Source organism: Trichogramma pretiosum, unplaced genomic scaffold, assembly GCF_000599845.2.
Source record: "Trichogramma pretiosum strain Unisexual culture from Peru unplaced genomic scaffold, Tpre_2.0 scaffold22, whole genome shotgun sequence".
NCBI classification, from domain to species: domain Eukaryota; kingdom Metazoa; phylum Arthropoda; class Insecta; order Hymenoptera; family Trichogrammatidae; genus Trichogramma; species Trichogramma pretiosum.
In genome coordinates, this window is record NW_019640932.1 from 956,225 (window position 1) to 971,140 (window position 14,916).

The 14,916-nt window shown below is 30.4% G+C and overlaps 5 protein-coding genes across 6 annotated transcripts; all 5 read left to right on the plus strand.

Moving 5' to 3' along the window:
• Positions 1 to 76: 76 nt before the first annotated feature.
• LOC106648884 (odorant receptor 10a-like) lies at positions 77 to 1,850 on the plus strand. Of its 2 annotated transcripts, XM_023457719.1 has the most exons (7): positions 77 to 175; positions 241 to 507; positions 559 to 647; positions 753 to 1,057; positions 1,129 to 1,228; positions 1,292 to 1,564; positions 1,762 to 1,850. In XM_023457719.1, the coding sequence occupies exons 1-7, from the start codon at positions 88 to 90 to the stop codon at positions 1,825 to 1,827; spliced, it is 1,188 nt and encodes a 395-aa protein (XP_023313487.1). In that variant the 5' UTR covers positions 77 to 87; the 3' UTR covers positions 1,828 to 1,850. The 2 variants fall into 2 exon arrangements, with proteins under 2 accessions (XP_023313487.1, XP_014221515.1); XM_014366029.2 differs by having other exon boundaries at positions 559 to 1,057.
• Positions 1,851 to 2,538: 688 nt separating this feature from the next.
• LOC106648740 (odorant receptor 4-like) lies at positions 2,539 to 4,321 on the plus strand. The gene is made up of 7 exons (XM_014365818.2): positions 2,539 to 2,687; positions 2,758 to 3,030; positions 3,109 to 3,583; positions 3,657 to 3,756; positions 3,823 to 3,945; positions 4,028 to 4,183; positions 4,247 to 4,321. Exons 1-7 carry the CDS (start codon positions 2,672 to 2,674, stop codon positions 4,319 to 4,321), a joined length of 1,218 nt encoding a protein of 405 aa, XP_014221304.1. The 5' UTR covers positions 2,539 to 2,671.
• Positions 4,322 to 4,900: 579 nt separating this feature from the next.
• On the plus strand, positions 4,901 to 9,491 carry LOC106648741. Its single transcript, XM_023457790.1, has 14 exons — positions 4,901 to 4,916; positions 5,001 to 5,267; positions 5,328 to 5,811; positions 5,873 to 5,972; positions 6,048 to 6,170; positions 6,247 to 6,405; positions 6,484 to 6,551; positions 7,493 to 7,530; positions 7,601 to 7,867; positions 8,173 to 8,668; positions 8,731 to 8,830; positions 9,014 to 9,133; positions 9,203 to 9,358; positions 9,426 to 9,491. The coding sequence occupies exons 1-14, from the start codon at positions 4,901 to 4,903 to the stop codon at positions 9,489 to 9,491; spliced, it is 2,460 nt and encodes an 819-aa protein (XP_023313558.1).
• A 425-nt stretch (positions 9,492 to 9,916) lies between these two features.
• On the plus strand, positions 9,917 to 11,488 carry LOC111693326 (odorant receptor 82a-like). Its single transcript, XM_023457791.1, has 6 exons — positions 9,917 to 10,216; positions 10,277 to 10,760; positions 10,826 to 10,925; positions 11,007 to 11,126; positions 11,200 to 11,355; positions 11,420 to 11,488. The coding sequence occupies exons 1-6, from the start codon at positions 9,925 to 9,927 to the stop codon at positions 11,477 to 11,479; spliced, it is 1,212 nt and encodes a 403-aa protein (XP_023313559.1). The 5' UTR covers positions 9,917 to 9,924; the 3' UTR covers positions 11,480 to 11,488.
• A 536-nt stretch (positions 11,489 to 12,024) lies between these two features.
• Positions 12,025 to 14,448, plus strand: LOC106648742 (odorant receptor 82a-like). The gene is made up of 7 exons (XM_014365820.2): positions 12,025 to 12,049; positions 12,137 to 12,403; positions 12,468 to 12,966; positions 13,025 to 13,124; positions 13,182 to 13,304; positions 13,946 to 14,101; positions 14,165 to 14,448. The coding sequence occupies exons 1-7, from the start codon at positions 12,025 to 12,027 to the stop codon at positions 14,231 to 14,233; spliced, it is 1,239 nt and encodes a 412-aa protein (XP_014221306.1). The 3' UTR covers positions 14,234 to 14,448.
• Positions 14,449 to 14,916: the final 468 nt, after the last annotated feature.

Consider the following 14,916-nt stretch of genomic DNA (forward strand, 5'->3'; position numbering starts at 1 on the left):
TACTTTAAGGGTAAAAATACAAAATTTTGCCTTTGATCTGAAACCACTTATTTAATCAGAGCTAAGGCATCTTGAATGCTTAGATAGATGAATCTAAAGATTAAAGCAATGTCTAATAACAGTGCTAAAACATTTATTCGTCACAAACAAATTACAAATCCTGCTGGATCTGACGGTAATTAACTAAATAGTGGAAATTCAGATTGTTTTAGCATAAAATATTCTTCTGTTATTCTTCAGGCTTTGAATACATCATGGCTCCTTGCAGATTTTTCCTCCGTTTACTTGGAGCCTGGCCCGACCCTTTAGAAAACGACAGTTGGTCGTCAACCCTACGAATTTTGATTGTAACAACGATCATGTTTCTCTTTGCAATAGTTTCACAAACAGTCAAATTATTCAATTGTTGGGATAACTTGAATGCAGTTGCTGAGATATTGTCCAATTGCAATATACCAACGAGTATTGCTACGGTGAAAATTGTCAATATTTGGTACCACAGACATGGTAAGTAATGAGTTATCAAGTCGATACGAATAAATCAAGTTTTATTTCAAGTTTTAAAAGATATGTTAAGTCAAGTCATTGACGACTGGAAATTACCACGTACTGAAGAGGAGTTAACTCTAATGTGGCAAAATGCAAAAGTAAGCAGACTCTTGTCTATTGGGTGTATTTTCATGACCGAAGCTACGCTTCTTGCTCAGTGTATGGTCGGATTATGGATTCCTATTTTTTATACCTTTCAAAAGTCTCAACTCAATTCAAGTGTCGAATGGCCTCTATACATGACGGGCTCATTCCCTTACGATACCCAAAAAACTCCATACTACGAATTTACTATTTTCGGCCAGCTCTTCTCCAACGTATTGGCATCTACTTCGTTTTCATCGTCAGACTCGATTTTTTTCATTCTCATGCTTCATCTTATCAACCAACTCTCAATTTTGAAATTATCAGTGACTAATTTACCGCAAAAAATTGTCACTATTCAAGACAGAATAAATTTCATGAATAAATTCACATCCTTCCATGCAAGACACAACCAACTTTGGAGGTAAAATAATTCAATACATTTTTTATTTATAACCGTTGATTAGAATAATGTAACGTGAATTTGAGTTATAGATTTTCATTAGCTGTAGAAAATACATTCAACCGTATGTTTCTGATTCAAATGGTTCCTTGTATTTTTGGTCTAGGAACGCAGGGTTATCAATTAATATCGGTAATTGATTCTTAATACACGGAAATTGTAAAACTTAAACATTGTATCCACATATTGTTTCAGAATATTATTCAAGAACATACACCACTTGTAGAGTTAGTTTTTATGATTTATTTTTTGGTTTTATTTTTATTTACCATTTTTACATACTGCTACGTTGCTGAATTACTGCGACGCCAGAGTTTGGAAATAAGCGATGCAATATTTGCATGCAATTGGAGAATATTAAAATCAAGAGAGATAAAACTTCTTGCATTTGTTATGGCCAGAGCACAAAAGCCTTTTGAGATCACTGTAGGAAAATTCGCCAATTTTTCACTGCAGCTGTATGTTCGAGTATGTTCAGTTGTTAGTTTGGAATTATTACATTTATTCATGTCCAGCATTTGAAATAATATCATCCTTTTTCATTTTTTCTGTCAAAAAATGGTAAAGTAATCATTTTCACACTTGATTTTATTTCAGTCGTTTTAATAATTAATTTAACCATATTATTACCTTCAAAATTTATTGAAATAATGAATTGATTTTAGATATTAAAAACATCTGCTGGGTATTTATCAATGCTGCTAGCTGTTAAAGAAAAGATAGATACTTAAATTTGAAATATATTTATGAAGAAACAGAAGATTTTAAGCATACTGTAGTAAAATGGATATTTTAAATAAAATTAATCATTATATTAATCAATATTTTCATGTTCATGTAGACTATTGTCTTCTCATAGTCTATTCCGTTTGATCATCTTTTGTTTGAAATTTTACAATTTATTGTTTATTACTTCTACAGATTTGAAACTTCAAGTCTCTTTTTACACTATTAGTTGCACAAATTTTTAAATTTTATTTTCACAATTATCTACGGCGGGATTTTTTTAAACTCGTCCGCATTATGAACATTTTTACTAATTATGTTTAAGCACTAATTTCATTAAAATATGTCAGATATGAGTGCACCAAATAATCGTATAACAATAACTCATTTAACAATTGATACATTTTAGTTTTAAAATCGAAAAGTAGATATAAGAAATTGAAAATTGTATAGAAGACTACATTCGTATACATAGAATAAGAGTATTTTGGCTCCAATTGAATCAATAAAAAATGTGCTTGATTCATTTACATTTAACAAAAATGAAACCTTAAAACTCTATGAGTAGTTATTAAATACAGTAAAGTGATGCAAATACGTGATTTTCTCATAATTTATTCCATACGTATAGCAATGCTCGTTGTTTACTGCTCACTCATTTGTATTAATAATCGATTTATTACATTGCGAGATTCTAAAAGTACAAGGGTGCATCGTTTGAGGTATAATTACATACTTTTTTCTCATAGCAGCTATATTCATAAAGTAATTTTGAACAAGTAACATTTCAGCCCTTGCGTTGGATTTCTAAAAATCGGAAAAAAGATAAATATTTCAAACAGAGCAAAAATGCCAGACCAAGCAGGTAAAATTAGAGCATTTCGAATTTCGATTATTATTTGAGTGATCGTCAAATATAATTCACTTTTTGACAGATTATTCATTTGCAATTGGCCCATGCCGTACCGGATTACGCATTTTTGGTTCTTGGCCAGATCCAATCATTCCACTAACTCAATTGGATATATTTAGATCTATTATTGTTTCCTTAACGATCCTGATATTCGGATTCATTCCTCAATTATCGATGGCTATTATAGTTGCAAATGCTAGAGATTGGAACGGAGTCATCGAAATTCTAACCACAGCAACTGTGCCATTTGTAGTTTCTTTAACGAAATTCAACGTCAGTTGTTATCAACGAAATGGTACGTAACATCTCATTATTTAATTTTCATTTGAATGTTTTAAAAAAAGTTGATAATTTTTATTATACATGCAAAAAGTATTGAAGACTCTGACAACGATGATGAAAGATGACTGGAATGATTACCACTTAGATGCAGACTTAAAATTCATGCAAGAAAATGCTGGCTTAGGTCGGAAAATATCCCAAATATGCTTGTTTTTAGCTTTGAGTGTAGTGATACCTCATTGTTTATTGACGACAGTTATCTACTTCGTGAATTGGGGCGAATACGGTGATCTGTGCTTAATATCTTACTTCCCTTTTGAAACTAACCGACGACCAAACTACGAGATCATCTTAGTAGGACAATGTTTTTCTCTGATATTTGGAGCCTCAACTCACGCAATTATTGACGGCTTCTTCTCCATTTTGGTTCTACATATTTGTTCTCAATTTAAAATTCTTCAACGACAGTTAAGTCAACTAATTGAAAATTGTCGCGACGCTCAGCATGAAAAAAGTTTTTTTGAGATGTTACCTAAAATCATTGATAGGCACGATCAATTAAATAGGTTTTGATGGCAATTTATTACTAGCATAAAAATTACGCTTGAATGTATCATTAAAGCAAATAACTGTTTTCAGATTTGTATCTTTAATCGATGATTCGTTCAACCTTATGTTTTTGGCGCAAATAATGGCAACTGCAACTTCTTTGTGCTTTCAAGGATATCAGCTTGTCATGGTAACCATATTTTAGCAAAAGATTAATTCAAAACATCCAAATAAAAAACATATTATAATTCGTTAGGTCACGAGTGCGAGTGAAAATGGAATATCCGTGTTAGAATTAACTCAGTTAGTCTTTTTCATCGGTAGCTACTCATCCAGTCTTTTTGTGTATTGTTATGTGGTAGAAAAGCTGAATTACGAAGTAAATTTTCTTAATAAATATATAAAGTTACATGTAAATACATGTATATATAACATAATCAACTTAAAATTGAATTCTTTAGAGCTACCAACTCGTTAATACAATATTTAGTAGTGGGTGGTATGACTTACCTTCGAGTGTAACAAAAAATCTCATGTTACTAATGTGCCGTGCCCAAAAACCATTGGAAGTGACAGCTGGAAAATTTTGTTACTTTTCACTGGAATTTTATTGCAGAGTTCGTATTTTTAATTTTTTAAGTTACATTATGATAAGCCAATTTTTCAATATTCTTTTGTAGATTCTAAAATCAACCGGAGGATACATTTCTATGCTTTTAGCTGTTAGAGATCGATTAGCTGAAGAAAATCAATGAATATTTACCTGAAAATGGATAATTAATCAGTAGTTGTTTATATTAGTTTTTAATCAATTTTCAAGTAACTAGATTCAACTTTGCCAACTGAATGCAAATAAAATAGAAATATTATTCAACGCTCATGTATGACCAATGATGTTCCCTTTGCTATGAAATGCAGTCTTGCGCAGTTCATGAAAAGTACATCACTGCACTTTTCATATAGATTAACAAACTGTGTTATTAAATGACAAAAATACGATAAACATGATTCATAAACAGGCAACGTACTTAAAAGTCCAGCGAAATGACGAAAGCAGTAATTGCAACCTCTACTATTATGTGGTTTTCTGATACTTCGTTTGTGCGCTTGAAGTATTTTTTTCAATAATACGATAAAAGAATCTTATTATAAACTTCGAAGATGCTAGTTTGCTTATTACATCGTTGCACGTAAAAACGCATTGATAAACGTTATAATTAAGAAGTTTATACTCGAGTAAACTAACTTTAATTAGAGAATCATCGGATTCTTTAGAATAAAATCATTATTGACTCTTTTTTTTTAGTAACAAATAGGAGAAGCAAGAGTTAAGAATGAAAGAAAATGCACGTATGTACTTTATTGATGCACTCACATGAAAAATTAATCGACTTGTTATAAGTTATTTTTTTAACACAATAATATCAAACTCAGATTACGCTTTGGCTATCGGGCCTAGCCGCTGGTTCTTACGTGTTTTGGGAGCTTGGCCAGATCCTGTACTGCCACGAGATCTTTTCGCGATCATTTTGTTTACAACTGGTTCATGTGTGATGACCTTTTTTACAATTATACCTCAAATTATTAAGCTTTGCATGGTCCTTGGCGATTTGAACGAAGTGATAGAAATTTTAACAACTTCCCTTTTACCGACCATTACGTCGCTGTCAAAATATGCAATTTTTTTCTATCAGCGAAAGGGTGAGATAATTTTTGTCTATGAAAATGGTTCAAGTTTTAATAATCATACGGTTGAAATAGTTTTGAAAAAACTCAACATCTCAATCTTGGAGGACTGGAGTTGGAATCAAGAGCGCAGCCCTAAAGATCTGCGGGTGATGCAACACAATGCCACGCTAAGCCGTAAATTTTCACTGGTCTGCTTGTCATTGACCCTGGGCATAGTCTACGCACAGTGCATTATGAAAGCCATTCATGGACTCAAGACCAGAGACGAGGAAGTTCGAGATCTTTACATGGTCTCGTATTGGCCATTCAATATTCAGCAGAGCCCTCACTTCGAGATAGTTTGGCTGGGTCAATGTATCGCTAATTTTTATGGTGCGTCGACGCTGTCATCGGTGGACGCCTTCTTTTCCGTGCTCGTGCTTCACTTGTGCGGACAGCTCACCTTGCTGCGCCATCAAATACTTCAACTTGTTAGCGACCAGGTTAACGAACCCGATCAAAAAGCCTATATTAAATGGCTGGCATTGATCGTCGAGCGGCATGATCATCTCAATGAGTAAAGCTTCTGATTCGGGTTTTTTTTTAATTTGTATTAATTTTTTTATTTTTCGCTACAGCTTTGCCAGTGCCATAGAAGATTCTTTTAACATGATGTTTCTAGCTCAAATAATTACTACTGCAGCTGCATTAGTGGTGCAAGGATATCAACTTATAATGGTAAGACATCGAAATGTACCATGTTATGATAGTATAAACAGAAAAACACTACTATTGTCCTTGATTTAACTTCAGGTAACCACTAATACCGAGGATGGCATCTCACTTTTAGGAATCATGTACCTGTTATTATTCGTCAGTAGCTTTTCTTTTAGTTTGTTTATTTATTGTTACGTTGCTGAAAAGTTACGTCAAGAAGTAAGTTTTTACATGAATAGTTATTTATTAATTGTAATAATAATACGATCGATTATTTAATTTATTTTTTGTATAGAGTACAGATATAGTTTATGCCGTATACGATAGCTTTTGGTACAACATGCATAATCCGAAAAACGTAAAACTACTGTTTTTACTAATGTTTCGCGCTAGAATTCCATTAGAAATAACAGCTGGAAAATTTGTAGCCTTGAGCTTAGAATTATACTGCAGCGTTTGTATTGAATTTTAATTTTCATTGAACTTTTTCATTCTAAAATAAAAAATTTGCAATTATTGAAACAATTTTTAGATTTTAAAATCAACTGGAGGGTATTTATCAATGTTATTAGCTGTGCGAGATCGAGGATCTGAAAATTAGTAAAATAATTTCAAATGTTAGTAGGACTTGTCAATATTCTTAATTAAATATTATTAAAGCAGAGCATTTTTATGGTTATTTATTTTTAAGTTACTTAAAAAATGTGTGTAACTACAGTTGACCTCTATGTGCAAGTAAGTCGTGGAAGGACAATTGATGGAGTGTCCATTAACATAGGGGGGCCAATAGTTTCAAATTAAAATGAGTAATTTATCAAACAGGAACGGAGCTAAAAAAATTTTAGTCCACAGATCGTCCTCTTTTCAAGCTAGAAATACAATGGCAGGAAAAATTATAAAATTGTTGGATTACGAGAAGTAAGTATAGAAGAAACCTGTGTAATTAAAAATAGGTATAGAATCCGGGGTTGTGAATTCCTAGTAACGAACTACTTTAAAAACTTAGCGTGTGAAACTTACACTTAGATTCTGAAAGGATGCCGGGCTGTCCAAGAAATTGCAAATTGATGATTTATCACAATGGATCAATGGATCTAGTACTTCAATGTCGGGTCGAGGTTAATTCTTATCCCCTTACTTATAGCAATAGTAATGGCAATGAAAATAACCAATTTAAAAAAGATATTTTTGATTTCAGTAACAGTTCACATTGCATAAGCTTGTGATGGGGTAGAAATATTGTCGCAATTACTTTATTTTGTTTGTAAAACGTTTTTTGTATTGTTACATAGAGCAATATGCGTCACCCTGGAAACATTCATTAATTCCCTTTTAATTATACGTTCTTAAGCTTGCAATTATATTATTTTCTTTTTAAATATACTTTAATTGTAAGGTTCGTAACAAGATTGGATTCGTTTAGTCTCTTATCAAATTAAATAATTTTCCAATTATATTTAATACACAAATAATGCTTCCATGAATTCTTTAATTTGATTACCAAGAGAAGATAGATTGAATGATTTTCATAAGTATAATAGTTGTGAAGAAAAACTGTCAAAAATGACAGGTCCAGAAGGTTTCCACATTTTGTAATTCTAAAAATAGATTTTTTTTCATTAAATATGTTACATTAATTATGTTGACAGGGCTTAATTTTTCGGTTGGACCAAGCAAGTTTTTTCTGTCTTTGCTTGGAATTTGGCCTGATATTAAAGGAAAACAAAATTGGATGAAAAATGTTCATTTTTTAATTCCAGCATTTATAATGTTTTATTTTTGTTTATTTGTTCAAACAATTAAAGCAATACAAGTCAGAAGTAATTTGAATGCAGTTTTGACTATTCTAACGACATCAGATATATCGGTTACAATTGGTTTGGTAAAATTAGTCAGCTTGTGGTATCACAGGAAAGGTATATTACATACTTTTTTTTCATTTTACAATTTAATAAATAAAAAAACATTTCTTACAATACCTTGTTTGTCTTGTTAAACATTTTGATAGATTCTTATTAATTAATTTGAATCAATTGAATTAACGGTAATGGCTTTTCACCAGTTTAGACATCTAGCTTTTTAGTATCGAATCTGAATCTTTCTTCGTAACTTTGAAGAAACAGTCAAACACCATATTTTTCATAACTATTTTCTTTTGTAATTTTTATAAGAAAAGAGCAATGCCTGAATTTTTGCAATAAAATATCTATTATATTTAAAGTACTTAGTAATCTTATCAACTTCATGACTGAAGATTGGAAAAATTCGATTGGGTCAGAGCTTGAAATCATGTGGAAAAATGCTAAACTTGGGCGATTGACATCCATTACTATTATAGCTTTAGCAGAGGGAACTATCGTTTCATACGCGGTGCAATCTTGCTTACTTATTATGAGCAATGTTAAACAACAAAAGTTAGAATATAATGCAACAGTATATCGACCGCTTTACTTCGATGGCAATTTTTTATACGATGTTCAAAAGAGTCCGATTTTTGAAATAATATGGATTTTCCAGTTTTTATCATCGTTTTTTGCTGCCTCTAGTTTTTCGGCGGTCGATGGATTTTTCAGTGTTTTGGTATTACATTTATGCGGACAGTTGCACAATCTAAATGAATACATTCGAATGTTTTTGAAAGAAACGAAGACAGAAACTGATGAATTTTTTATGAAGCAGTTAGGGAAAATCGTCAACAGACATGAACAACTGAAAATGTGAGTTTTCATCATTTATCATACTTTTGATTATTTATAAAATTGCTATTTTGTAATAATAGGTTTTCTGATTCTATTGAGAACTCGTTTAATTTCATGTTCTTACTCCAATTATTAACTACCTCGTTGGTATTATGTCTTCAAGGATATCAATTTGTATTGGTAATTATTTATTTCTATTTAATTTCAATTTAATCTTTTGAGAATAGGAAACCATAAATACGAATTCAATGAATGTGCGAGTCTGTTTTGATAAAAATTGTAAAACGTATTTCGGTGGCTTCGGATATTAAAGGTTAAAAAATATTATAAATTCATGTGCATTGACTGAACATATTTTTCCAGATTACAACAACTCAAGACACTATGTCTCTTTTTGAATTACTTTTTTTGTTTTACTACATTATGTGTTTTAATTTCAGTATTTTTATGTATTGTTTTGTAGCTGAAATATTGCGAAAAGAGGTAAACCTTATAATTACATTTAAAAATAGTACAGTACATAAGAGAACAAAAAATATTCTGCTTATTTAGAGTATGGATATAGGTAATGCAGTTCTTGAAAGTGACTGGTACGAATTAACTTATCGAAAAGCGAAAAATTTAATTTTGATTATTGCAAGAGCTCAACTACCTTTTGAAATTAGAGCGGGCAAATTTATTACATTTTCTCTAGGTCTTTATTGCAGTGTGAGTTAATACCTTTTGTGTAAAATATATGTTCAATAATTATAAAAAACTAGAATTCATATTGCAGATTTTAAAAAATTCTGGAGGTTACCTTTCAGCACTATTAGCAGTAAAGGATAGAATAGCCGGTTAATAAGTAAATCTCTCGACTTTAGCATATGTTGTAGACAACACACGATAAATAAAATTAATGTTAAAAAAACCATCTCTTTATAAGTTAAGAATAAGTTTTGCTTGATAATAAAAAATTATTAGGAGGACTAGCGGAATTAACACACAGCTTTTATCGGATTTTTTTATGTGAGCAAAAATAATCGTGAATTATGCACTATAAGTTGGCTGCACAGAGGGTGGGAAAAAAATGATTAATTATTAATACACATTTATGATGATGAGCTGGATTAAGTATGTGATGATTGAACATGCGCAATAGCTGAGGGTAAAAATATTTTACCGTAATGAAATTAACAAACCTATTTATGACATCTTTCATGGATGTAAGCTCTATAGTCAGTGCGAAAATTTCTAAAATCATTAATTTATCTTCATTTAATTCCGACGCATATATGATGAGTGATACCATGGAAAATAAAGAACTTGAAGCAGGTATTAAAATGTGTCGAATTGAAATGGAAATTTTAGGTGCATGGCCTGATACAAAGTATAATCAGTGGTACTTGAAATTCCGTTACCTGGTACCAATATTTTTGAGCGTATTTTTCATAAATATTCCTCAAACAAGGATGCTCATAATTGTCAAAAATAATTTAGATGATTTATTAGAAATATTAACGACAGCAGATTTAATCGTTTTCATTGCTTTGATAAAATTCTCATCGATCCTGGCAAAACGAAAAGGTATTTTTTATTGATAAGTATATTTTTTAAATAATGAAACAAGTTTTTGTTTGTGTAAAGATCTAATGGTTTTACTTAATAAAATGAGAATTGATTGGAATACAGCTGATAGAAATCATAAATACGAAATGAGAAAAAGTTTAATTTTTAGTAAACTCTTAATGAGTTGTTACAATGTCTGCACTTCTGGGACCATAATTATATACGCAGCCAGCAGGTTTCTAGTTTTAAGGCAACACAATGAAGAAACAAGATGTTCAAACACAACTTCTATGAAACCAATGTTTATAAAAAGCAAATTTTTTTTTGAAACAGAATATAGTCCAATGTTCGAAATAATTTGGATTGGACAATTCATCGCGGCTTTTGTAGCCAAGATGGCGTTTGTAACTTACGATGGTTTTTTCATTTTTTCCATTCTGCATTTGAGTGCTCAATTGATTAATTTGAAGATTGATTTTAGATCATTGCCAGTTGAAGAAAGTGGCCAAAATTTTACCCAGTCATTAAAATGTTTAGTACAAAAGCATTGGGACTTGAAAAAGTAATAATTAAACTATCTTACACGCTTAAATTGAGTAAATTAAATAATTGTTGCTTTTCTCAAAGATTTAGAACTTTAGTCGAGGAAAATTTTAATCAAGTTTTTCTTGTACAAATGATGTGTTACTCTGTAACATTATGTTTACAAAGCTACCAAATAGTGACTGTACGTAATTATAACTCAATAAATTTCTATTTACGTAAAGTAAAAGTCATAATATGACATAAAATAAAATTATGACATTAGATTTTAACAGGAGAATCTGAGAAAAATTCAGCAACTTTAGAATTTATTGTCATTTTTACCATATCAAATATACTGAGTCTCTTCATGTATTGCTACATGGGAGAAAAATTAAGTACAGAGGTGCTTGCTTTTTTTAGATAATCATAAGTGCCTGTGAGTTTAATGCCGTTTTAGAATTTTCTATAACTTGTAGAGCTCTGGACTTCATTACGCTGTGTATGAAATTGAATGGTACAGGCTGAAACCAAGTGAATCTAAGTTACTAATGATTGTAATGCATGGTACAAAAAAACCTCTCGTAATAACCGCTGGAAAATTTACAAACCTTTCGCTATCATACTTTATGCAGGTTCGTATATATCTAGATGCTACATTAATTGACCATTGTAAAATTTAAAATTTGATTAAAACAGATTCTGAAAACGGCTTCGGGATATCTATCAATGTTGCTAGCAGTACAGGATCGGCTCTGATCACTATTAGAATTGACTGTAATTTTTTAGCCTGATAATTAGTATATTTAACTAGCATTAAAAAACTTTCCACTGTATTATGAATATTCAAACATGAGCATCGAACAATTGTTTTGAAATGATTTCATGGATATATTAATATTAATTTTAATGAAATATAGTATTCGAACCAGATCAATTAATGAAAAAATCGAATGCATATAAAGTTTACGTTGTTTCCTTTGATGGTAATAATTCATTTAATTTTTAATGATCTTACTTTTTTAAGGATTGGTAGTTATGTTCTACATGAGCAAGTTTGATGTTTAAATGTTTATAAACTAAGTAAAGCGACCTACAGGTATGTGGCTATCAGAACAAGCATACTTCATCTATTTTTAAAAACGTTAGAGTGAATGGAAACAATCGCTTCTTATATTGATCATTTGAGGCGCAAGGAAAAAATAATCGACAATTAAATACACATATTAAATGTCGGTTATTATTATTTTTATCACAAAGATACTTCTTTTATGCATTTTTCTTTTACATGATAAAGGAGTAAAATGGCAAATGTGAAAAGAGAAAAAGGTATTATTATATATGTAATTTTAAATATACATTAATAAAATAAATAAAAACAATCTAATAAAATGCATTTTTTTATTGAATGTGTAGGTTTCAAAGTTGCTATGGGTATAGCTGAATCTATAATGCGTTTCAGTGGAATCTGGCCAGGAGTTGAAAAACCAAAGATAAATTATACTCGTTTTACATTTATTCCTGTAATGCTAATGATTCTTGTGTTTGTCAATATTCCTCAAACAATTCAATTATTTTATTTCGATGGAAATTTGAGTGCTATACTAAATGTTTTGACTATGGCTGATGTACCTATAAGTATAGCTCTGGTAAAATTTCTAGTCACTAGTTACAATCATCAAAGTAGGTATAATGAATATATTTTTTCTAGTTATTTTAAGAGTAATAAAATTATTTTTTTACGTAGCCTTGAATAAACTACTAGTTTTGTTAAACGATGATTGGAAGCATGTTCGAGATGCTTCTGATATTGAAATTATGTGGCAAAAAGCCAAAACAAGTCGAAAAGTTTCGAAAATTTGTATGGTGCTGAGTGCGGGTACGGTGTTTGCTTATTCAGGACGTATGCTCTATGTGCTGTACATTTCGACGCTTACCAATTCAGAAGATAATGTTGATAAGCAGATTGTACGCCCTTTATATTTTTCGGCCAAATTTTTCTACGATACACAGAAAACTCCCAACTTCGAAATCACTTGGATTCTTCAAATGATAGCTGCATTTTTATCAGCATTGGCTTTTGGATCGATAGATTGTTTGTTTATTAGTTTCATTTTGCACTTGTGCGGTCAATTGGTTATTCTACAAAGAGCTTTTGAAAAAATCGGAAGCGATGATGTTTTGACTGATGCCAATTTTGATTATACAATAGCAAAATTGATTAAAAAGCATAACCGAATAAATGAGTAAGCATGGATTTAACGAATGCCAGATTTCTTACCACTTTAATTCCCATTTTTTTAGGAGTGTTCATTATATTGAAACAAGTTTTAATAAATCCATCTTATTTCAAGCGCTTTCTTCGTCGATTTTGTTCTGTTTCCAAGGCTACTTATTCATTATTGTAAGTTTTAACCATTTTTTAAATGAATTCTAATAAATAAAATATTGTATTTTATAGATATTGTCTACTGCTAAAGATACAGAAGCCTTAATTGAAGTAACATTTATGCTGTACTTCACTACATGCTTCATGTTCAGCGTTTTCATATATTGCTACGTAGCAGAATTTTTAGTAGATGAAGTATGCATAAGTCGTATATGAGTATATACGTATATGAGTAATTCTCGTATCATTTTAAAATTCGGCATACTGATGCATTACTCAACTGACTCACATAGCACACTGAAATTTTAGAGGGATATTCTGTAATCTCTGACAACTTTTTTACGTGCGATCTCAAGGGCAGGGTTTTGAATACAGTGAAATGGAAAAATCAATTTTATACTTGAGATAAATTTCGTACTCCAACAAAAAATAATATAAAGGATTGTACAGTTTCATCCATTCACGGATTTGTAATCATCTTTTCAATTTTGATTTTGACTGAAATTATTTCCTAAAGTCATCATAGGAAATAATCAGTATGATTCAATTTATAAACAAATAGTTGTTCAGCAAACTAATATCAAAGCAATGGATGTTGGTGTAGAGGGGTTTGACGATATCCAAAAAGCTAATGTTTTGAAACTTGTCACAACTTGAAGAGAAAGCGAGTGAAGAAGCCCATGAAATTGTTTACAATATAAAGTTTACGGAAAAATTACTATTACAGATAGTACTCCACTCAATTGTTCATCAATTGCTATAGCTCGTTTTTTTAAATTATGCGAGAATTACTCATATTTCAAATTAAACGTATGTAGCATTTAAAATTTTTTCAGAGTTTAAAATTAAATTATTCAATATTTTACTGCAAATGGTATAATTTACCAGTGAAAAAAAGTCGATTACTTATAATGTGTTTGCTAAGGGTCAGGAAGCCTCTTCAAGTTTCAGCCGGAAAATATGTTTTTTTATCATTAAACTTATTTTGCCATGTAAGTCATTCAATTTTTATACTTTTTACTTTATTTTTTATCATTTTGACTCAATCGTTTCAGATTGTACGTACTTCAGCAGGTTATATATCGGTACTGCTGGCAGTACGAGAAAAGTTATTTATACAATGAATTAGTCATCCTAGCAGAAATATTCAATAAAATTTAGAATGAACATTAAACTCAAAATTTTTTATTAAATGAATTGAAAATCTGAATAAGTATTACAGAAACTTACATTTAAGTGCGCGCAAACGATGCATTAAAAAGGTGAAAACTTTTCAATATGTGTCGATGTATAAGTTATAATTGAATCTTTCCCCTATGCCTCGTGAAACTTTATAAATATTATCTACCACTTCGTTCATAGAGAAAGAAAAGAATATTCCCCTAAACTGAAAGAGAAAATCAATTTTATGAACTTTAATCCTCCAATAAAAATAAATTCTATCATTACGTAAATTCAAAATGAAAAAATTATATTGAAAATTCCGTTCATGCTTACGAAAAACATAATACATTAAAATGTATTAAATTAATTCAATGATGTGACGATGTTTTTCAATCTGACTCATTTATAATAATTATCAGTCTAAAATCTTTTTAATTAAGAAAAATTTTATGCAAGCAAACATCCGCCAGGGAAAATTATTAAGACTAGACTTTAAAATTATGAAATTGATGTTTATCAGATATCACACCTTATATCGACTTTTATGTATAGAGAGCAATCAACTATCTGAAAGCGTGAAAGAAATCGAATGTGTAAATCAAAACTATACATAATGAGATAAACAACAGCTATTATAGTCTAT

Coding starts and splice junctions, on each gene's coding strand:
- LOC106648884 (XM_014366029.2), top strand. CDS start 88: ATGAATCTAAAGATTAAAGCAATGTCTAATAACAGTGCTAAAACATTT. Junction 1,058..1,128: donor AGACACAACCAACTTTGGAG/GTAAAATAATTC, acceptor TTTGAGTTATAG/ATTTTCATTAGCTGTAGAAA. Junction 1,565..1,761: donor CACTGCAGCTGTATGTTCGA/GTATGTTCAGTT, acceptor AATTGATTTTAG/ATATTAAAAACATCTGCTGG.
- LOC106648740 (XM_014365818.2), top strand. Junction 3,584..3,656: donor AGGCACGATCAATTAAATAG/GTTTTGATGGCA, acceptor AACTGTTTTCAG/ATTTGTATCTTTAATCGATG. Junction 3,946..4,027: donor TAGAAAAGCTGAATTACGAA/GTAAATTTTCTT, acceptor TGAATTCTTTAG/AGCTACCAACTCGTTAATAC.
- LOC106648741 (XM_023457790.1), top strand. Junction 7,868..8,172: donor CTTGTGGTATCACAGGAAAG/GTATATTACATA, acceptor TTATATTTAAAG/TACTTAGTAATCTTATCAAC. Junction 9,134..9,202: donor CTGAAATATTGCGAAAAGAG/GTAAACCTTATA, acceptor CTGCTTATTTAG/AGTATGGATATAGGTAATGC.
- LOC111693326 (XM_023457791.1), top strand. CDS start 9,925: ATGATGAGTGATACCATGGAAAATAAAGAACTTGAAGCAGGTATTAAA. Junction 11,127..11,199: donor GAGAAAAATTAAGTACAGAG/GTGCTTGCTTTT, acceptor TATAACTTGTAG/AGCTCTGGACTTCATTACGC. Junction 11,356..11,419: donor CGCTATCATACTTTATGCAG/GTTCGTATATAT, acceptor TGATTAAAACAG/ATTCTGAAAACGGCTTCGGG.
- LOC106648742 (XM_014365820.2), top strand. CDS start 12,025: ATGGCAAATGTGAAAAGAGAAAAAG. Junction 13,125..13,181: donor AAGGCTACTTATTCATTATT/GTAAGTTTTAAC, acceptor TGTATTTTATAG/ATATTGTCTACTGCTAAAGA. Junction 13,305..13,945: donor CAGAATTTTTAGTAGATGAA/GTATGCATAAGT, acceptor AAATTTTTTCAG/AGTTTAAAATTAAATTATTC.